We start from the raw sequence: 22387 nt of genomic DNA on the forward strand, positions 1-22387 counted from the left end.
ATGGAGGAAGCTCTACCAAGCAAATGGTAAACAAAAAAAGGCAGGGGTTGCAATCCTAGTCTCTGATAAAACAGACTTTAAACCAACAAAGATCAAAAAAGACAAAGAAGGCCATTACATAACGGTAAAGCGAACAATTCAACAAGAAGGGCTATCTATGCTAAATATATATGCACCCAATGCCGGAGCACCCAGATTCATAAAGCAAGTCCTTAGAGACTTACAGAGAGACTTAGACTCTCACACAACAATAATGGGAGACTTTAGCTCCCTACTGTCAACATTAGACAGATCAACGAGACAGAAAGTTAACAAGGATATCCAGGAATTGAACTCAGCCCTGCACCAAGTGGACCTAATACGACATCTACAGAAATCTCCACCCCAAATCAACAGAATATACATTCTTCTCAGCACCACATTGCACTTATTCCAAAGTTGATCACATAGTTGGAAGTAAAGCACTCCTCAGCAAATGTAAAAGAACAGAACTTATAACAAACTGTCTCTCAGACCACAGTGTAATGAAACTAGAACTCAGAATTAAGAAACTCACTCAAAACCACTCAACTACATGGAAACTGAACATCCTGCTCCTGAATGACCACATAACGAAATGAAGGCAGAAATAAAGATGTTCTTTGAAACCAATGAGAACAAAGATACAACATATCAGAATCTCTGGAACACATTTAAAGCAGTGTGTAGAGGGAAATTTATAGCACTAAATGCCCACAAGAGAAAGCAGGAAATATCTAAAATTGACACCCTAATATTACAATTAAAAGAAGTAGAGAAGCAAGAGCAAACACATTCAAAAGCTAGCAGAAGGCAAGAAATAAGTAAGATCAGAGCAGAACTGAAAGAGATAGAGACACAAAAAACCCTTCAAAAATCAATGAATCCAGGAGCTGATTTTTGAAAAGATCAACAAAATTGATAGACCACTAGCAAGACTAAGAAGAAAAGAGAGAGGAATCAAATAGACACAATAAAAAATGATAAACGGGCTATGACACTGATCCCACAGAAATACAAACTACCATCAGAGAATACTAGAAACACCTCTATGCAAATAAACTAGGAAATCTAGAAGACATGGATAAATTCCTGGACACATACACCCTCCCAAGACTAAACCCGAAAGAAGTTGAATCCCTGAATAGACCAATAACAGGCTCTGAAATTGAGGCAATAATTAATAGCCTACCAACCAAAAAAAGTCCAGGACCAGACGAATTCACAGCCAAATCTTACCAGACGTACAAGGAGGAGCTGCTATCATTCTTTCTGAAACTATTCCAATCAGTAGAAAAAGTGGAAATCCTCCCTAACTCATTTTATGAGGCCAGCGTTATCCTGATGCCAAAGCCCGGCAGAGACACAACAAAAAAGAGAATTTTAGACCAATATCCCTGATGAACATTAATGCAAAAATTGTCAATAAAATACTGGCAAACTGAATCCAGCAGCACATCAAAAAGTTTATCCACCATGATCAAGTGGGCTTCATCCCTGGGATGCAAGGCTGGTTCAACATCAAATCAATAAACGTAATCCAGCATATAAACAGAACCAAAGACAAAAACCACATGATTATCTCAACAGATGCAAAAAAAAAGTCCTTTGACAAAATTCAACAGCCCTTCATGCTAAAAACTCTCAATAAATTCGGTATTGATGGGACGTTTCTCAAAATAATAAGAGCTATTTATGACAAACCCACAGCCAATATCATATTGAATGGGCAAAAACTGGAAGCATTCCCTTTGAAAACTGGCACAAGACAGGGATGCCCTCTCTCACCACTCCTATTCAACACAGTGTTGGAAATTCTGGCCAGGGCAATCAGGCAGGAGAAAGAAATAAAGGGTATTCAATTAGGAAAAGAGGAAGTCAAATTGTCCATGTTTGCAGATGACATGATTGTATATTTAGAAAACCCCATTGTCTCAGCCCAAAATCTCCTTAAGTTGACAAGCAACTTCAGCAAAGTCTCAGGATACAAAATCAATGTGCAAAAATTACAAGCATTCTTACACACCAATAACAAACAGAGAGCCAAATCATGAATGAACTCCCATTCACAATTGCTTCAAAGAGAATAAAATACCTAGGAATCCAACTTACAAGGGATGTGAAGGACCTCTTCAAGGAGAACTACAAACCACTGCTCAATGAAATAAAAGAGGACACAAACAAATGGAAGAACATTCCATGCTCATGCATAGGAAGAATCAATATCGTGAAAATGGCCATACTGCCTGAGGTAATTTATAGATTCAGTGGGCGTATAATCTTACATGGAGCACCATCAGTGACAGGAAACTTACTACCTATCACATATTACATTATATTTTGTGGCAGCTCAGTTTACTTTCTAATAATCATTATCCTTGGTTTGTGGTCACAGAGCATGAACCTCATTATCTGATAGCCCTCAAAATATTTAGCAATAATTAACATGTCTCCCATGTTAATTATTGCTAACATAATTAACCTAACATCATTCTTCTCCCACCTGTCTTCAATTCCTTAGGTTACTCCTCTTGTGGCATGCCTTTCTCATTCATACCATGCCAGTCCTAGATGTAGCCCCCCTTGTTAATAGTCCTTTTGAGTATGAAAGCCCGTCCAGTTCATAGTCCTCTCCATGGGGTCTGAGTAGGATGAAGGGGTTATGATCACCTCCTTCATTCTAGGCCCTGTTTCTACCAACAAAGGTCTGGAGTGATAGTTCCCAATAGGTCTTATTTTTTATAAGTTTTTGGAAGTTTAAATTAATATTCAAAGGCAAATTAACCAACTTTCTTGAGTCTAGAAACTCCCACCAGAGATATCAAAGGCCAACAAATTCAATATTAAGATTTTCAGTTTGGGCCAGAACCAAGATAGAGACTCACTGCTGTTTGGAAACACAACTACATCCTGATTACTCCCAGGCCTCCAAAGCTTATAGGTGCAAATGAGTTTATGTCAGCTCAGTAGTTCTTAGCTGCCATGTGCATAGCTGTAAGACCACAGACACCTCCAAGTCCTTCCCTGACCTTCAGTTTGGGCCAGAACCAAGATAGAGACTCACTGCTGTTTGGAAACACAACTACACCTTGATTACTCCCAGGCCTCCAAAGCTTATGGGTGCAAATGAGTTTTGGGGATACTTATTCTTTCATTCAAGGCCCTTTGTTAAAGCCTAATGCTTAGAAATCACTTGAGGGAGCCTGACCAATAGCTCCCAGAGTGCCAAAGCTTCACAGAAGAAGGGAAGAATACATCTGCCAAGCTGTATGCACATGTTGGTGCCTGGGCCCTAATGCCATATTGCGTGTGCCCACATTGTCACAAGTTTCCTATTTAAATAGCTCCTTTTGCCTTTGCCCATACCCCTCTCTGTAGACATAGAGGGTAGGGCTGGGATGCCCATTCACATTAGACGAGTACTCATGTACCAACTCATTCTTTCAGCAAAAAGACAAAGCCTCTTATCACTCTCTTCATGCAAGTGAATGTCTAGTGTGAATGTTGGTGTATATGTGTGTGTGTGTGTGTGTGTGTGTGTGTGTGTGTAGCCAAGACATTAACTGTACACTAGTGCATAACAAGAAAAAATGGCATAGAATTCTTAGCAACATTCATTTGTTGTTGAAGACTAATGGTTGATTGAGAAACCATTCAAATGTTTATAAAGTTTTTTTAAAGCAAATCACTTGTCTATGTTTAATTTCATTTGTCCATGTTTAATAGCTTTGTACATTTAAGTCACGACATTATTTTGATCCCTATAGTAGGGATATTTAAAAAAATTCTGACTTAAAGGAAAAAGCAGCAGACAGTAAAAATATATTGATATAAGTGTTTGAGAAAAGTAAAATAAATATAGTTGACACCTGAACTTCAGTGAACTTCCTTAAAAGGTCATAATTAACCACTTAATAGCTGATTTTAACTCTCTACGAAGTAGACCTCCCTAAGCTCAAGATTCATTTTAGAATAACACTCTAATTGTAAAGAAATCCTTTATCTTGTTGTTTTGCTAGAAAAGGGGGTATAAGAAAATGTATATTTTTAAGTGAGTTTCACATAAAAGGCTGTAGTTTAGATTCTTCTCAGTGGTATCTTGCTTCCAAATGTGAGACTCAAACTGACTTCAAAGAGAGCTTCATGAGCTCAAATATATTGACTGTGGAGGGATAAAAGAGAACTGCCCTATTACAGAAAACACGTAATTCCTGAAATGTGGCTGCCCCTGAAGTGAGGGCCGGTGAGGTATATATAAACCTCAGGGTTGACAAGTTGCAGAGTCGTGTAGGAGGTAAATCAATACAAGCAAAGCAAAACAAGACAAAGTATAATACCCCAGAATAAGCGACTCAACATCTTTAATTGTCTGAAAATCCTGGCTTAGCTGAAGGTTCAAATACAGAGAACTGTGTAAAAATAAAAAGATTATCTTCAGCGTTACTTTAAAAAAAAGAGTCTCTACATTAGAAGACAAAACATCTTAATAAAATAATGCTAATCATTAGACTGTGCTTGTGTTGATGTTTCTCTTGTCAACGTAAGAGTTTAGTTAGATGTCTTCACTAGGAACTGCCAGGAATCTTTCAAGAATGACCCCTAGTTTGGCCTCTACTAAGTGCTGGACAGGAGTGAGCCAAGTCTTGCACTGAGTGAACAATAAGGATCTTTTCCTTTTTGTCGAAAGAAACTGGCACATGGAAACCCATCCTTAAATAGATGTCAGCCCAGCCTAGCCCCTACTTATACAGAAAGGGGTATGGGCAGAAGCCAAAGGGGTATACTCTCAGGGAGTTCACAATAGTAATACTGAATTGTGACAAATGGCCTAATGGAAGGATGTGAAAGGATGTTGGTCTAAGCTGGTCTTTAGAGGATAAGTAAGAGTTCACTTGGAAGAGAAAGAAGATAAAAACCAATTCAGACAAAAGTATAACATGAGTAAAGCTTTAAGAAGTATGGGGTTTTCTGTATTGGTACAGTAAATACTAGAGCTGACGCCTAGGATACATAGTGGAAGTGATGAATAAGGCTACCGTGGAAGAGGCCAACCAATATACTCTGTGGTTCCATGCACAAGGTTTGTATCCCAAACTACATCCATACGGATGACTCTTTTTGTTTTTTGTTTTTAAAATGTCTTTTTTTTTTAACTTTTAAATTCAGGGGCACATGTTCAGGGCGTGCAGTTTTGTTACACAGGTAAACATGTGTCATGGGAGTTTATTGTATGGATTATTTCATCACCCAGGTATTATGCCCAGTAACCATTAGTTATTCTCCCAATCCTCTCCCTCCTCCCACCCTCCACCCTCCAATAGGCCCCAGTGTGCACTGTTCCCCTCTAAGTGTCCATGTGTTCTCATCATTTAGCTCCTACTTATAAGTGAGAGCATGCAATATTTGGTTTCCCACACAGATGACTCTCATCTGTATCAGCAGCCCCTAGAGTCCAGAGTTCCCTATGTATATACCTAAGGACTTTCTGGAGACTTCCTCCTGAGCACCTCAAATTTGCCATTTTCAAGATCGAAATAACACACTACCCTTGATGCACCAGTGGTGCATCAATGAAGAGTGTGTGACCATCAACTAAAAATAGATTATTAGGGTGGGACTCAAAGTTTCAACATAAACACAATCTATTTTCTCATTACCAACGAATGATTGTCAATTGCCCTTCTGACAGCTTGAGTGTTACCCAGTGAGGGGTAGGAGCCAGAGAGGCAAAAAGTCAGGAACTCAAATAACTATTTGGGACAGATTTCTTTTTAATGCTTTGCAAACCAAATACTGATTTTTGATCTATATGAGAGTATTTGACATTTTGTTTCATTGACTAGAAGTCAATCTGAGGTTGGGTTCACAAAAAGAAACTGCATTCCTTACTTTTTTTCCCCCTCGCTCAGCCTGTCTATCCCTGGAGCCCTTCCTGAAGCCTCCAGCTGTGCAATGCTTTTTGAAGTTGTCTTTTAATTAGAAGATTAGGGAACTAAGTAAATACCAGGGGGACTCAAAGCTAGGACCTCAGCAGGAGAGTCTCAAACACCCAGGACTTGGGACATTAATAATCTTCTAATGGCTTAAGTATGTCTTTGAAGGTTATCGAACAAGTCTTTTAGTCAAAAAAAGTAATGGGAAAGAGTGTAATTAAAAAGCAGAGCCAGCCTGACAGCTCTTACTCTGTGGTAGGAGAAGATGCTCTAAGTTGCAGGAGTTCCTAAATTTATAATGATCTGTTAGTGGACTTGCCTTTAATGTCTTGCCTGAGGACACTTCATCACACTCTTATTCCTCTCATTTTAAGCATTCTGTAATATCAGAAATTAACACATGGTGACCAAAGAACACATTTTCTATATTTTATTTCCTTAACTTCTGCAATTAGAATGATGGGATTTATCACCCCTACAAGTTGGTGTCACTGTGCGGCTGTGACTCTCAGACGGGTGTCAGATGGCATTACCGTAAGTGGTTGGTATCTACCATTTAGCATCATATAATGACAACTGCCTGCTTCTTTCACAGCTGGATAAATCTAGGTGGCTTTTTTTGGTGGTGGTGTTGTTAATCTTGGTCCAACATTTCCTGTCAGTGAGATTACAGATAATTGTATTATTATCTCTGATTTTTAGTTTCCGTAGTGGAAAACAGGGGAAATAAAACTCATTTTGCAGGGCTGTTTTGAGGATAAAATAATAGAATGTTGAAGGCTGCTTAGTGCATAGAAGGCTCTCAATAAATACTGGCTCTTTATATCACAAAGATTTTTCTTTAATTAAAAACACCAAGGTAAGACATACTCTGTTTAACTCCTTAACTCCTAGGACAGTAGAGAAGATGTTAAATGTTTTTGACAGTGGCATCATTATCAGATTTGGAGAAATACTGAGGAGAAAATGTGCCAGCTGGCAAAACTGCTGATAATAGAGCAGTCAGGATTCTATCCTACTGGAGGTTTCAAGTAGCCCTACAGTATCTTTCTGTGAGGGTGCTGTGGACACCTCCATACATCTCTAGATTGAGGGCACACCTTCCCAACAAGTTCTGCATATATATGTATATAATATATATGTATGTATAGGTATATATTTCATATATATACACAGCACACACACCAAGAAAGGAAGCAGATTCAATTTGTTAGTATATTAATTAAAGCATGTTAAATGAGAGACCTACTAAAGCAAGAGAGACAAACATAAAAACCAACTGTTAAGGTTTCTAAATTGCCATAATTCTGTTTATTGCATAGTATTAATCTGAGGGATAGCTGACCTTATAGGCTACTTTAATATGCTTGATCTCAGTACTTATTCATGTGGCTTATTGTTAGTGGAACATTTTCATAGCTTTCATTCTCGTCTGTGACAGTTTTACTACAGTGACAAGCTCATTGGTCTGAAATAAATAGGGGTAATGAGAGCATCTGAGTCTTCATATTCAATGCCATGATAAAGAAAAGATGGAAATTACATATGGGTAAGAGGTAAAGATTAGATGCTTGAAAAATACATTTCCTTGAGCTTATTAAGATGAATTTGGAAGATACACTACTTCATTACAAAAGCTTCCTTTCCTTCATTGATGTTTAGCTCTTATAATTAATATCATCCAAATGGGGCACAGACACACACCTCATTAGTACCAAGGAGTATATTTACAAAATAGGGTTATTTGTGGGGGAAAATATGGAATCCCAGAAGTATCAAAGCAACATGATTCCCTGAGAGATGTGCTTAGGCCAAGCCGATAGTGTTTCAGTGGATCACCCCAACTTCATACACTCTGCATATTTTTTAGTGAAAGGTGGCAGAGAATATCTGGGTGACTCTGTAACAATGAAGCTTCCTGGTAAATGAAGTGGCCTTGATACCAAGAGGGAGCCTCAGAGTTCAACCTCTGGCACCAGTCTTGTCTTCCATTGAGCGAATTCAGACCTGCTCAGCCACCTCCTTGCCAGACAACTGAAAGGGAGTAGAAATGAGCCTCTAAGGTTATCTGGATCACTTGCTCATCGACTGACAACATTAAATATCGGCAAAATGAGGTTCAGCAACCCTTAATATGCTAGCCAGTAGTCAAAAAGAAAGTCCTTGTTTAAAGGAAGTTACATAGCAACACAAATCTTGCTTACATTCCAAGATGACAGGTCATGGTAGTTATGGTGCTGTTTTAATTTTTTAATGTTATAAAAGTTTTCTTCATTTCCTTGACATTGAAGTATGTAGCATATTTGTATTTATACAAAACACCTATTACATCCTTCCTAGCAGAGGTACAGTAGAAGAAAGAAGATCCATGCAGAAGAAAACGGAACAAATATGAAATATTCATTATATACTGTGGAAATATTTTGTCTCATATCAGTGTGTAAGTTTGACTTACATTCCCTATTACCTTGGGCATAGAGAAATAAAAGAAAAAGTAAAGAGAAGAGGAAAGAAGTTCCAAATTGGCAGAGTAGATCACTGAAAATTTGTACCTCCATAAAAGCAGTGAGAATACTAGCAAAAATTGTCAAAACCAACTTTTTCAGAACTCTAGAAATTAACCAAAGGCTTGCAAAAAATCCAGTGAGTATTTATTCAACTATAGATGAATCTCAGGAAAAACAGCAAGATCTATGGCTTTTTAATTTACCTTACTTCCATCTCCCTCTCTCCATCTTTGGGGTAGCTGTGAAAATCAGCAGCCTAGCAGCCACTTGCAGAGGAAGAATGAGTTTGGAGCTCCCCAAAAGCTCTATCCCAAGAGAATTGTCACTATTTGACCTGTTTGGCAGTTCCATGGAAACCTCCATTCACAGAACTTGTCTTTCTTTATTTGACCTGACTCAGAGCTTGTTTACTAAGAACAGCCTTTACCCCCAGGGATATTTGTGGGGAAAAGTCAGCAGTAATTGCTTAACATGGCAGTTGCTTCAGGTGGTGATAACACTTGCAGCTAACAAGAAGCTGAGCAAAAAGCTTAATGAGATAAGCTTGGGAATGAGATGTTCCCAGAAGGCTTTGAAAAGCTTGCACATGTTTATAGACATCTAGAACGTATGTAACACACACACACACACACACACACACACACACACACACACACACACAAAATACTGTACGAAAGTCTGGGAAAGAACGGAGAAGGCTCTCACCTCTAGCAGATTTTGAAGCTCTGTGTAAGTAGAAAATGAAAACTAAGTAAAATCCCTGTCAGAGAATTGAAGGCATCCCTCACATGCACATAACGCTCCTCAGCAAAGGCTGGAAGGCTTATTGGTTCAGGCTTTTAAAGAAATCTCTGTCCAATCATTAGCTGACAACCAAGCTAACTGAGCAGAACCTTCGGTTGCCAAACCCCAAAAAGAATAAAGACTTTAAATAATTAGTTCTACAAAGTCACTGAACAACTTAACAACAATAATAGCAACAAACAGAAATGACAACAAACATTAGATGGTGGGGTGAGGGGATAGACCTGATTTCCAGAGTTTCCACATTATGTTATTTAAAACATTCAGTTTTCAACCAAAATTTATAAGACATGCAAAGATATAGTAAAGGATGCTCCATATATAGAAAAAACAGTCATTTGAAACTGTCTCTGAGTAAGCCAAGATGTTGGACTTACCAGACAAAGTATTTAAATGAACTATTGTACATGCATTCAAAATACTAAAGGAAATCACACCTAAAGACTGAAAGGAAAATATGAGAAGACTGTCTCCCAAATAAATAATATCAATAAAGAGAGAGAAATTATTTAAAAGAAACAAATAGAAGTTCAAAAATTGTAAAGTATAGTAACAGAAATAAAAAATTCACTAGGGTACCCAACAGCATGTTTGAAAAGGCAGAAAAAAGTATCATTGAACTTGAAGATAGGTCAATTCAAAACATCTAGTCTGAGGAACAGACAGTAAAAAGAATGAAGAAAAATGAACAAAGTCTCAGTAACATGTGGGATACCATCAAGCATACAAACATATGCATAATGAGGATTCTCGAAAAAGAAAAGGAGACAAAGGGTCAGAAAGAATATTTGAAGAAACAATGGTTGAAAACTTCCCATATTTGATTGAAATAAACATTAATCTACACATTAAAGGAGCTCAATAAACTACAAGTAGGATAAACTGAAAGGGATCCACATCTAGACACATTATAATCAAACTGTCCTAAGACAATGACAAGAGAAAATCTTGAAAACAACAGAGATGTAACTCATTATATAAAAGTAACCCTCAATAAGATTAATAGCTCCATGATCAGAAACTATAAGGCTAGAAAATAGCTGAATAATATATCCAGAGTACCAAAAGGAAAAGACTATGAACCAAGAATTCTATATCCAGTAAAACTATACTTCAAAAATGAAAAATTAAGACATTCTCAAATAAAAAAAAGAGAAAATTTGTTGCCAGTAGTCCTATCCTATAATAAATACTAAAGAAAAGCCTTTAGGCTGGAATGAAGGATACCAGAGAGCAATTTGAATCCACATGAAGAATAAAGAGAACTGATACAGAAAATTTTATATGTAAATATGAAAGATAGTATAAATGTATGTTGGTAACTCTTTTTTCTCCTATCTCATTTAAAGACAATGGCATAATGCAAAAATTATAAAACTGCCTTGATGGGCTTATCATATGAAAAGATGTAATTAGTAGGACAACAATAACACAAATGAGGGGGTAGGGAACAAAGCTATATGGAGCAAAGTTTTTGTATACTGTGGAAATTAAGTTGACAGTAATCCAAACTAGACTGTTACAAATTAAGATATTAATTGTGATCCCCAGGGCAACCACTAAGAAAATAACTGAAAAAATTGTGTAGTGAAAGAAATGACAAGATAATTAAAATGGTACATTAGAAAATATTTGTTTAACTTACATCTAAGACCTTGAACTATGAAACTACTAAAAGAAAACATTGGGGAAAATACCCAGGACATTGGTCTAGGCAAAGATTTCTTAGCAATACCCCAAGAGCATAAGCAATCGAAGCAAACATGGACAAATGGGCATCACATCAAATTAAAAGCTTCTACACAGCAATGGATACAACGAAGTAAAGAGACAAACCACAGAATGGGAGAAAATATTTGCAAACTACCTCTCTGACAAGGGATTAATAATCAGACTATACAAGGAGCTCAAACAACTCTATAGGAAAAAATCTAATAATCTGACCAAAAAGTGGGCAAAAGATCTGAACAGACATTTATCAAAAGAAAACATACTAATGGCAAACAGGCATATGAAAACGTGCTCAACATCACCGATCATCAGACAAATTCAAACCAAAACTATAATGAGATATCATCTCATCAGTTAAAATGACATATATCCAAAAGACAGGCAATAATAAGTGCTGGTGAGGATGTGGAGAAAAGGGAACACTTGTACACAGTTGGTGGGAATTCCAACCAAGAGTGTATAAGTGCAGTATACAAATCCAGCAATCCCACTGCTGAATATATTCCCAAAAGAAAGGAAATTAGTATATTGAAGAGATATCTGCACTCTTATGTTTGTTGTAGCACTGTTTACAATAGTTAAGATTTGAAAGCAACCTAAGTGCCCACAGCAGATGAATGGATTAAAAAATGTGGTACATATACACAATGCAGTACTGTTCAACCATAAAAAAGAATGAGATCCAGTCATTTGCAACAACATAGATGGAACTGTACATCATTATGTTAAGTGAAATAAGCCAGGAAGAGAAAGACAAATGTCACATTTTCTCACTTATTTGTGGGATCTAAAAATTAAAATAATTTAACTCATGGTAATAGAGAGTAGAGTGATGGTTACTAAAAGCTAGGAAGGGTAGCAGGGGGTTCAGGGGAAGGTGGGAATGGTTAATGCTTACAAAAAAATTAGGAATAATGAATAAGACCTACTATTTGATAGCACAATAGGGTGACTATAGTCAATAAGAACTTAATTGTGGGCACACCCAAGATGGCCAAATAGGTACAGCTCCAGCCTCCAGCTCCCAGCGTGAGCAACACAGAAGATGAGTGATTTCTGCATTTTCAACTGAGGTACCGGGTTCATCTCACTGGGGTGTGTCGGACAGTTGCTGCTGGTCCACGGGTGCAGCCCAACCAGCGAGAGCTGAAGCAGGGTAAGGTATCACCTCACCTGGGAAGCACAAAAGGGAAGGGAATTCTTTTTCCTAGCCAAAGGAAATTGAGATACACAACACCTGGAATATCAGGTAACTCCCACCCTAATACTGCACTTTACCAAGGGTCTTAGCAAATGGCACACCAGGAGATTATATTCCACACCTGGCATGGAGGATCCCAGGCCCACGGAGCCTCCCTCATTGCTAGCACAGCAGTCTGAGATCCAACTGCAAGGTGGCAGCGAGGCTGGGGGAGGAGTGCCCGCCATTGCTGAGGCTTAAGTAGGTAAACAAAGCTGCCAGGAAGCTCAAATTGGGTGGAGCCCACCACAGCTCAAGGAGGCCTGCCTACCTCTGTAGACTCCACCTCTGAGGATAGGACAAAAAGCAGCAGAAACCTTGGCAGAGGTAAATGTCCCTGTCTGACAGCTTTGAAGAGAGCAGTGGATCTCCCAGCATGGAGATTGAGATCTGAGAACGGACAGATTGCCTGCTCAAGTGGGTCCCTGACCCCTGAGTAGCCTAACTGGGAGACATCTCCCACTAGGTGCAGACCGACACCTCACACCTCACATGGCTGGGTACACCCCTAAGATGAAGCTTCCAGAGCAAGAATCAGACAGCAACACTCGCTGTTCAGCAATATTCTATCTTCTGCAGCCTCCGCTGCTGATACCCAGGCAAACAGGGTCTGGAATGGACCTCAAGCAATCTCCAACAGACCTACAGCTGAGGGTCCTGACTGTTAGAAGGAAAACTATCAAACAGGAAGGACACCTACACTAAAACCCCATCAGTACGTCACCACCATCAAAGACCAGAGGCAGATAAAACCACAAAGATGGGGAAAAAGCAGGGCAGAAAAGCTGGAAATTCAAAAAATAAGAGCGCATCTCCCCCGGCAAAGGAGCACAGCTCATCACCAGCAACAGATCAAAGCTGGACGGAGAATGACTTTGACGAGATGAGAGAAGAAGGCTTCAGTCCATCAAATTTCTCAGAGCTAAAGGAGGAATTACATACCCAGTGCAAAGAAACTAAAAATCTTGAAAAAAGATTGGAAGAATGGATAGCTAGAATAATCAATGCAGAGAAGGCCATAAACGAACTGACAGAGATAAAAACCATGACACGAGAAATACGTGACAAATGCACAAGCTTCAGTAACCGACTCGATCAACTGGAAGAAAGAGTATCAGCGATTGAGGATCAAATGAATGAAATGAAGTGAGAAGAGAAGTCTAAAGAAAAAAGAAGAAAAAGAAATGAACAAAGCCTTCAAGAAGTATGGGATTATGTGAAAAGAGCAAATCTACGTCTGATTGGGGTGCCTGAAAGTGAGGGGGAAAATGAGACCAAGTTGGAAAACACTGCAGGATATTATCCAGGAGAACTTCCCCAACCTAGTAAGGCAGGCCAACATTCAAATTCAGGAAATACAGAGAACGCCACAAAGATACTCCTTGAGAAGAGCAACTCCAAGACACATAATTGTCAGATTCACCAACATTGAAATGAAGGAAAAAATGTTAAGGGCAGCCAGAGAGAAAGGTCAGGTTACCCACAAAGGGAAGTCCATCAGACTAACAGCAGATCTCTTGGCAGAAACTCTACAAGTCAGAAGAGAGTGGGGGCCAATATTCAACATTCTTAAAGAAAAGAATTTTAAACCCAGAATTTCATATCCAGCCAAGCTAAGTTTCATAAGTGAAGGAGAAATAAAATCCTTTACAGACAAGCAAATGCTGAGAGATTTTGTCACCACCAGGCCTGCCTTACAAGAGACCCTGAAGGAAGCACTAAACATGGAAAGGAACAACCAGTACCAGCCATTGCAAAAACATGCCAAAATGTAAAGACCATCGAGGCTAGGAAGAAACTGCATCAACTAACGAGCAAAATAACCAGTTAATATCATAATGACGGGATCAGGTTCACACATAACAATATTAACCTTAAATGTAAATGGACTAAATGCTCCAATTAAAAGACACAGACTGGCAAACTGGATAAAGAGTTAAGACCCATCAGTTTGCTGTATTCAGGAGACCCATCTCACATGCAGAGGCACACATAGGTTCAAAATAAAGGGATGGAGGAAGATCTACCAAGCAAATGGAAAACAAAAAAAAGCAGGGGTTGCAATCCTAGTCTCTGATAAAACAGACTTTAAACCATCAAAGATCAAAAGAGACAAAGAAGGCCATTACATAACGGTAAAGGGATCAACTCAGCAATACAAAGACAACACAATTGGAAATGATAAAGGACTTGAATAGACTTTCCCCAAATAAGACATACAAATGGCCAATAATCACATGAAAAGATGCATAACATTGTTGCCACTAGGAAAATGCAAATCAAAACTACAATGGGCTGCCTCTCCAAGGAATTGTAAAGTATACTTACTGCAAGGAAGAAGTACAATTATCTCTATATGCAGATGACATAATTCTGGAATCTCCTAAGATTCCACCAAAAAACTGTTAGACCTAATATATGAATTGAGTAAAATTGCAGGATACAAAATCAACATACAAACACCAGTAGCATTTTTATATATAAATAATGACCTAACTGAAAAAGAAATTCAGCAAACAATCCCATTTACTATAGCATAAAATGATACTGAGAAATAACTTTAACCATGGAGGTGAAAGATCTGTACACTGAAAACTATAAATCACTGATGAAAGAAACTGAAGAAAAGACAAATAAATGGAAAGATATCCTATGCTCCTGGACTGGAAGAATTAATATGGTTAAAATGTTCATACTACCCAAAGCATATCCAGATTCAGTACAATACCTATCAAAATTCCACTGGCATTCTTCACAGAAATAGAAAAAAGCATCCTAAAATTTGTATACAACCATAAAAGACCCCAAATAGCCAAAACAATACTGAGAAAGAAAAACAAAATTGGAGGCACCACACTTCCTGATTTCAAATTATATTACAAAGCTATAGTAATAAAACAGTATGATACTGACATAAAAGCTGACACACATTCCAGTGGAACAGAATATAGAGCCCAGAAATAAATCCAAATTATGCATGGTCAACTAATTTTTGATGAAAGCACCAACAGGACACAATAGGAAAATGATGGTCTCTTAAATTAATGGTTCTGAGAAAACTGGATTTCCAAATGCAAAAGAAGGAAATTGGACCATTATCTTACACCATACACAAAAATCCACTCAAAATGAAAAAATATCTAAATATAAGACCAAAAACTATAAAATTCCTAGAAGATAACATAGGGGAAAAACTCCTGGACAAGGCCTTGGTCATGATTTTTTGAATATCACACCAAAAGCTCAGTCCACAAAAGCAAAAGTAAATAAGTGGGACTACATCAAATGAAAAAGCTTCTGTATGCCAAAGGAAATAACCAATAAAATGAAATAGCAAACTATGGATTGGGAACAAATATTTGCAAACTATATATCTGATAAGGGGTTAACCATTCAAAATTTATAAAGAAGTCATACAACTCAAAAGTGGAAAAACAAATAACCTAATCTAAAAATGGGCAAAAAATCTGAATAGACATTTCTCCAGTGAAGACATTAAAATGGCCAACAGGTACATCAAAAGGTGCTCAACATTATCAACATCATTAATCATCAGGGAAATGCAAATCAAATCCATTGTGAGATACCACCTCATACCCATTAGGGTGGCTATTATCAAAAAGCCAAAAGATGACAAGTGTTGGTGAAGGTGTGGAGAAAAGAGAACCTTTACACTGTTGGTGGGAATGTAGGTTGGTACAACTATTATAGAAAATAGTATGGGGTTTCTAAAGCAGTTAAACATACAACTACCATATGACCCAGCAATCCCTCTTCTGGGTACATACTTACAAGAAATGAAATCACCACCATATAAAGATATCTACTTTCTCATATTCATTGCAGCATTGTTCACAATAGCCAACATATGGAAACAACTACGTGCCCATTGATTAATGAATGGATAAAGAAATTTAATATTATCAAGTGGTACATATATATAATAGAATATTATTCATTCCTAAAAAAGAATGAGATCTTGCCATTTGCCATGACATGGACAAGCCTAGAGGACATTACGCTAGGTGCAACAGGACAGACACAGAAAGAAAAATATTGCATAATCTCATTTATATGTGGAATCTAAAAATTACAAATATACAGAGAGAACAAAACAGTAGTTACTAGGGGTAGTGGTCGGGGGAAGGAAATAGGGAGATGTAGGTCTGAGAATACAAAGTAGCAGATATGTAGGATGAACAAGTCTAGAGAAATAATGTACATGAGGACCTTAGGTAATACAATTGTATTGTATGTGGAATTCATGCTAAAGGAGTAGAATTTAGCTGCTCTTGCAACAAAAACAAAGAAATGGGAAAGTGTGAAATGATGGCTATGTTAATTTCCTTCACTATAGTAACATTTTTACTATCTATATGTATCCCATATGTTGTATACCTTAAATGTACATAATAAAAATCATTTTAAAAAAGAATTTAGCAAATAGAAAAAGTGGTAGAGGAGAGAAAAATGATGGTCCAAATATAGAATTATTTGATGTGAATTGTGGTAGAGTTTCTAAGAAAATAAAATTGCATAATATATGAAAAACGAAGAGACAAATTGCCCAGCAAGGATACGGACTCATCATGTACTTCAGAAATGGCATAAAGGGAGATAATCAATTATGAGATAGCACTCTTCAAAGGATAAATTTTTAGGTCCAAAATAATCTTAAGTAACATGAACTATGTTTTGGGGTGACTAATGGATGGGATAACCTATAGTGTTCTTTAATATTATATGCTTGTTTTGTACACATGAGGAATGCCATAAAGAAAATGAGTCCCCTTTTGCATTACTACTTAAAAGTAATCATATGGGTCATCATTTTCAAGTGGTCATTCACTTCTTGCCACTACATAATGTTTAGGCTTAGAATTCTGAGCCTGAACAGCACCCTAATTGTAAAAATCATGGTCATTAAAAACAAACAAATTGGCCAGGTACAGTGGCTCACACCTGTAATCTCAGCATTTTGTGAGGCCCAGGTGGGCAGATCACTTGAGGTTCAGAGTTCGAGATCAGCCTGGCCAACATGGCAAAACCCAATCTCTACTAAAAGTACAAAAATTAGCTGGACTTGGTGGCAGGCACTTGTAATCCCAGCTACTCAGGAGGCTGAGGCAGGAGAACCACTTGAACCCAATAGGCAGAGGTTGCTGTGAGCCGAGATTATGCCATTGTACTCCAGCCTTGGCAACAGAATGAGACTCTATCCCCTGCACCTCACAAACAAACAAAAACCACAATTAAATGCTATGCCACATCCACTAAGATGGCTACAACTAGAAGACAGACAGAAAGAAAAATAAGTATAAGCATCAAAAATAAGCATCAAAATGGAACCCTCATTCTTTGTTGGTGCGAATGTAAAATGGTATAGTCACTGTAGAAAACAGTCTGACAGTTGGTCCGAAAGTCAGACACAGAGTTACGACATGACCTAGCAATTCCACTTCTAGGCCTATACCCAAGAGAACCAAAAATATATGTGCACTCAAAAATTTGTACATGAATGTTCTCGGCAGCATTATTCTTAATAGCCAAAAAAGTAGAAACAACATCATCAAGTGATGAATAAAGAAAATATGATATATCCAAACAATGGAATGTTACTCATCCATAAAAAAGAATGAAGGAATAAAGTCCATGTACAACATGAATGAATAGTGAAAACATTATGTTAAGTGAAAGAAATCAAACACAAATGGTCACATATTATATAATTCCATTTAAATGAAATGTCCAAAATAGGCAAATCCATTGAGGCAGAAAGTAGATTAGTAGTTGCTAGGGCCTGGGAGGAGGGAAGACAGGGGAGTGGCTGCTAATGGGTAGAGTTTCTTTTTTGGGGTGATGAAAATGCTCTGGAAGCAGACAGTGGTATGGTTGTACAAGCTTGTGAATATACTAAAAACCACTGAATTGAACACCTTAAAAGGTTGATTTTGTGGTATGTGAATTACATCTCAAGAAAAAAAACTTAAAGATAAGAATAATTAGCATAAAGATGATAATTATGCTGCCAAGTAAGAATAACAAAAATTGTTTTGGATAGTCGAATAAATCAAGTGATACTTATTGAGTAGCCCACCAAGTGCTGTGGCCATGGAGATCCCCACTCACATCTTCCTTTTGGAGAACCTCATCAGGAAGTACAGCTGATTGACACCTCTGTCTCTAGGCCTCTGGGTCCAAGCTTCCCCTGGAGCTGTTCCCTGACAATGACTGAGCGTGGTGAGGGCAGGAACTGGGTCACTCCTGTGGAAGCATTATTTCTCCAACTGGCAAATTCTGCTCAGGACTTCCCATTGGCCAGGCAGCAATTTTTTCCAAACCACACTGTGACCAGAGACTCTTCATACTCACTCCTTACTTTTCTCTTTTCTTCTACAGAGCACTGTGGTCAAATGCTCTCCCCCATCTACTGCTGATCCTGCTCTCTTTAGCCTTTACATTTATTTCTCCTGAAAATCCTTTTGCTCATCTAATATTGGCATAAGTTCTTTGGAGAGCAGAAGTGACTCATGAATGTATGTCTAAGAATGACTACAGTACAAGACTTGAAGAATGTAGCTGAAAGGCCTTGGTAGGACCAAATGTGTCTGCATGTGTCCTTGGGATTCCAGGCATATATTGTATTCACTTGTACTAAACAGATGTATAAAAGACTTACATAAACAAACTACTCTCCAAGGTGTCTAATTTGAAGGATAATATGTATTTGAGCGAAGTAGTTCTTGGAATGCTTGTGAAATACCAGTTTCATACAATCACAGTATTTAATAGTAACCAATACAGGTACTGAGTGAGGCCGCAAACACTGCATGGGCAAATCAGACAAGGCCTGTAAGTCTAAAGCAGTGTTTTTCACACTGTGGGTCACTGCAAAGTGTAAATCATGAATCAAGTTTGTGCCTGCCACCAGTCATGATAGCAGATGTTTTAGTTTTGTTTTTCTTTTCTTAAAAGAATAGATAAGAATATAGATGCATAGTAAAGGTAAGTATAGTTGCATAAAATATTTGTCTTAGATATGTGTGTGTATACTTGTGTGTATATTTATATACACTACCTAGGTTTGGATATTTTTGTCATGGATTTCATTAGAAACGGTTTGAAAGTCATGATCTAAGGGATACACAATAAAGTCAGCACAGTCAGAATTTACATAAAGACAGTTAGTAACATTCTTTAAAGTAGGGACAGAATTTCTGATTCCCAAAAGCTTTACCAGGGTTGCAGGCTTTTGAGTGATAATGTCCAAGTGGGATGAGTCACATAAAACCTTCTGGTGCATGGAGGTGCTCCTCCAGGCCCAGAATCATATTCATAATCTGATGAGGTACTGGAGATCACCTCATGTAAGCCAGGTACATCTCAGAGTTATAAAGTGTGCAATACGGGCTGGGTGTGGTTGCTCACGCTTGTAATCCCAGCACTTTGGGAGGCCGAGGCGGGGGCGGATCAAGAGGTCAAGAGATTGAGACCATCCTGGCCAAAATGATGAAACTCCATCTCTACTAAAAATACAAAAATTAGCTGAGCGTGGTGGCGTGCCTGTAGTCCCAGCTACTCAGGAGGCTGAAGCAGGAGAATCGCTTGAACTCGGGAGGCAGAGGTTGCAGTGAGCCGAGATCGCCCCACTGCACTCCAGTCTGGTGACAGAGTGAGACTCTGTCTCCAAAAAAAAAAAAAAGTTTGCAATATGATTGCAGGGCACAATCATAGTACACTCAGGAATAAACAAAATCCTCACTCATCATACTTCATCTCTCCAGGCTATTCCAAGTTTATTCCTGAATGTATCATTGCTGCTGGACAAAGACAAAGGATGGTAACCCAGACGTCTCTGGGAGTCTTGCTAAGAGACCCTTGGACTAACTATAGAGCTCATCCTGTGGTTTGTCTCACTAGAGCTACGTCTCATGGAAGTCAATTCTCCTTAAAAGAATGATAGGATTTGAGCCATGGTGGCAGGAAATCTAAAGGAAGAGTTTCAGAGAAGTCAGGAATGGTCGCAAACCATTGCTAGAAGGGGTAATCTGTTTTGCAGAACTAGATTCCACACAGATGTGTAAAGGAAAAGGAAATAAAAATCAATAAGGCATTTTCACTCTTCTAACCTAAAAAATGCAATGCAGAAAACTAATGTTGAGAAAAGTCACAGGGCTGTCTAATCTTAAAATTTAAAGAAACTCTAAACTCTCTCAGGTGCGTCTCAAAGTTGAGGTATATGTACTCTCAGGGGGAGATGTAGATGAGCTAAGGGGTGGAAAAGCCACAGGAAAAACAAAGCGGTTCTAGGGTCATGTTACGTCGTTGAATCTATGATAGCATCGATTGTAAGATGCACTGTTGTTGTCGTCAGCCCACTAAAAGAAAAAAATGTTATGAGGCAAAGCATTATCACTTAAAATATTTTAATCTTATTTTAAAAGATATTTCATATTCGATATAAATTCTATCATATACCATTCTTGAAGGAAAACGTAAAACTCTACAAGTTGATTATACACAAGGGAAAATAAAGAGTGTCACTCTTCTAAATCAGTTCTGAATTCAGTCATCAGTGTTCACAGATCTTATCCTCTAAGCCATCAGGATATTAATGATACAGCATGTATCTTTAAAAGTGCTCTGCTATCATCTCCAGAAATTTCTTCCAAGTTGCTGACACTCTCTTGTAAGTTTTGATGCCGTCACTTACTGAACTTAGTAGAAGATGTCATTGGAGGGTTTTTTAATAAAACCAAACTCATATTCCTTCCTAAAGTGATCTTTCCTTGGTTTGTTGGCTGCAATTTTAAGGGTTGCTAATGTCCAGTCTTACCACTAGAAATTCTTTCACTGTGCAGATACATGTCTAAAAATGCACCAACAACTAACATAACTTGGAAGGTTAAGTAAGACTTCTGGCCATCTTTCCACATGGCTGTACACCACTCACTCATCAGCTCACCTGTCATTCATCTCTATGTGTGTGTATGTGCATGCATGCATGAGTGCACACACATAAGATAACAGCATTGAGTTCAATTTCATTTTCACATGAGAAGGGGTTCAAACTCATACACTAAAATTGCATTCATTTTCCATTTCTGCATAACAAATTACTATAAATACAGCAGCTTAAAACAACACCTATTTATTATCTCAGAGGGCTGGAAGTCACAAGTTCATCATGACATGCTGGATTTGCTGCTCAGGATCTTATAAGACCAAAATCAAGGAACTGACAGAGCTGCATTCCTTTCTGAAGGCTCTGGGGAAGAATGGAGCTCATTCAGATTGTTGGCAGAATTCAACTCCTTGCAGCTGTATGACTGAGGTCCAGGTTTCCTTGACATTTGGCCCTGTCTATATTTAAACCAGCAACATGTGTTGAATCCTGCTCATGCATAACATGTCTCTGATTTTTCCCTTCTGTTGTGCCTCTTCATCTTCCTTTTGTTTCCTCAACTGGGAGAAGGCTCTGTTTTAAGGGTTCACGTGATTACCTTAGACTCACTTAGATAATCCAGAATAATCTCCCTATTTTAACATTAATTGATTAGTAATCTTAATTATCTCTGTAATCTCTGTGGCTTGTAATGTAATGTGAATATATGACAAACGGTGAGGATCTTGGGGGCCAACATGCTGCCTCCCACACTTAGTTAGATATTGTTCAAAATGAAATATGGTGAGAAGTTTCGACCATCTGACATCATGCATGACATCACACTGAAATGCTGTATATTTTGTCATCTGCGTTCTCAACGTTAATTGTTTTAGCACTTTTGGCACTGGCAGGCATGTCAAAGGACACTGAGGTCTTCTCAGCATTTCCTATTTGACTAAATTCTTAGTTTTTCCTAAATGAATTACATGTTACTGGATGTTAAGCAGTTTCCAATCAGCTGAAAATTTTTGGCAAATTGATATTCCACACCTTAGTAACAGTCCTGCATCATGCACGAGTTTAGTTATATGAGCCTCTTCTTGTTTTGAAATTTCTTTCATTTATTGTGAGAGCTTTGGCAATTTCTCCTGCCTTCAGTTGCATAATTTGACATGTGTTAGGTGACACATGTAGATGTATTTCAGTAACAAAATATAGCAAACACTTCATCTTCTTGGGAGTTTCTTCCTTCATTGTTGCTTTGAAA

At 38.0% G+C, this 22387-nt stretch overlaps 1 protein-coding gene across 10 annotated transcripts in view; it reads right to left on the minus strand.

Annotated features, from left to right (window-relative positions):
• LOC105483169 (phosphodiesterase 11A) overlaps positions 1 to 22387 on the minus strand; it is a 510053-nt gene that overhangs the window by 234676 nt on the left and 252990 nt on the right. Inside the window, exon 1 of one of the 10 annotated variants that reach the window (XM_011743854.3) lies at positions 8662 to 8753. The exons of the other annotated variants lie outside the window; for them this stretch is intronic. Within the exon in view, the coding sequence (XP_011742156.1) occupies positions 8662 to 8672 (11 nt within the window). The 5' untranslated portion in view covers positions 8673 to 8753. Of the gene's footprint in view, positions 1 to 8661; positions 8754 to 22387 lie in introns of those variants that run through there. 10 annotated transcript variants of the gene reach the window in all.

Source organism: Macaca nemestrina, chromosome 11 (assembly GCF_043159975.1).
Source record: "Macaca nemestrina isolate mMacNem1 chromosome 11, mMacNem.hap1, whole genome shotgun sequence".
NCBI lineage: Eukaryota > Metazoa > Chordata > Mammalia > Primates > Cercopithecidae > Macaca > Macaca nemestrina.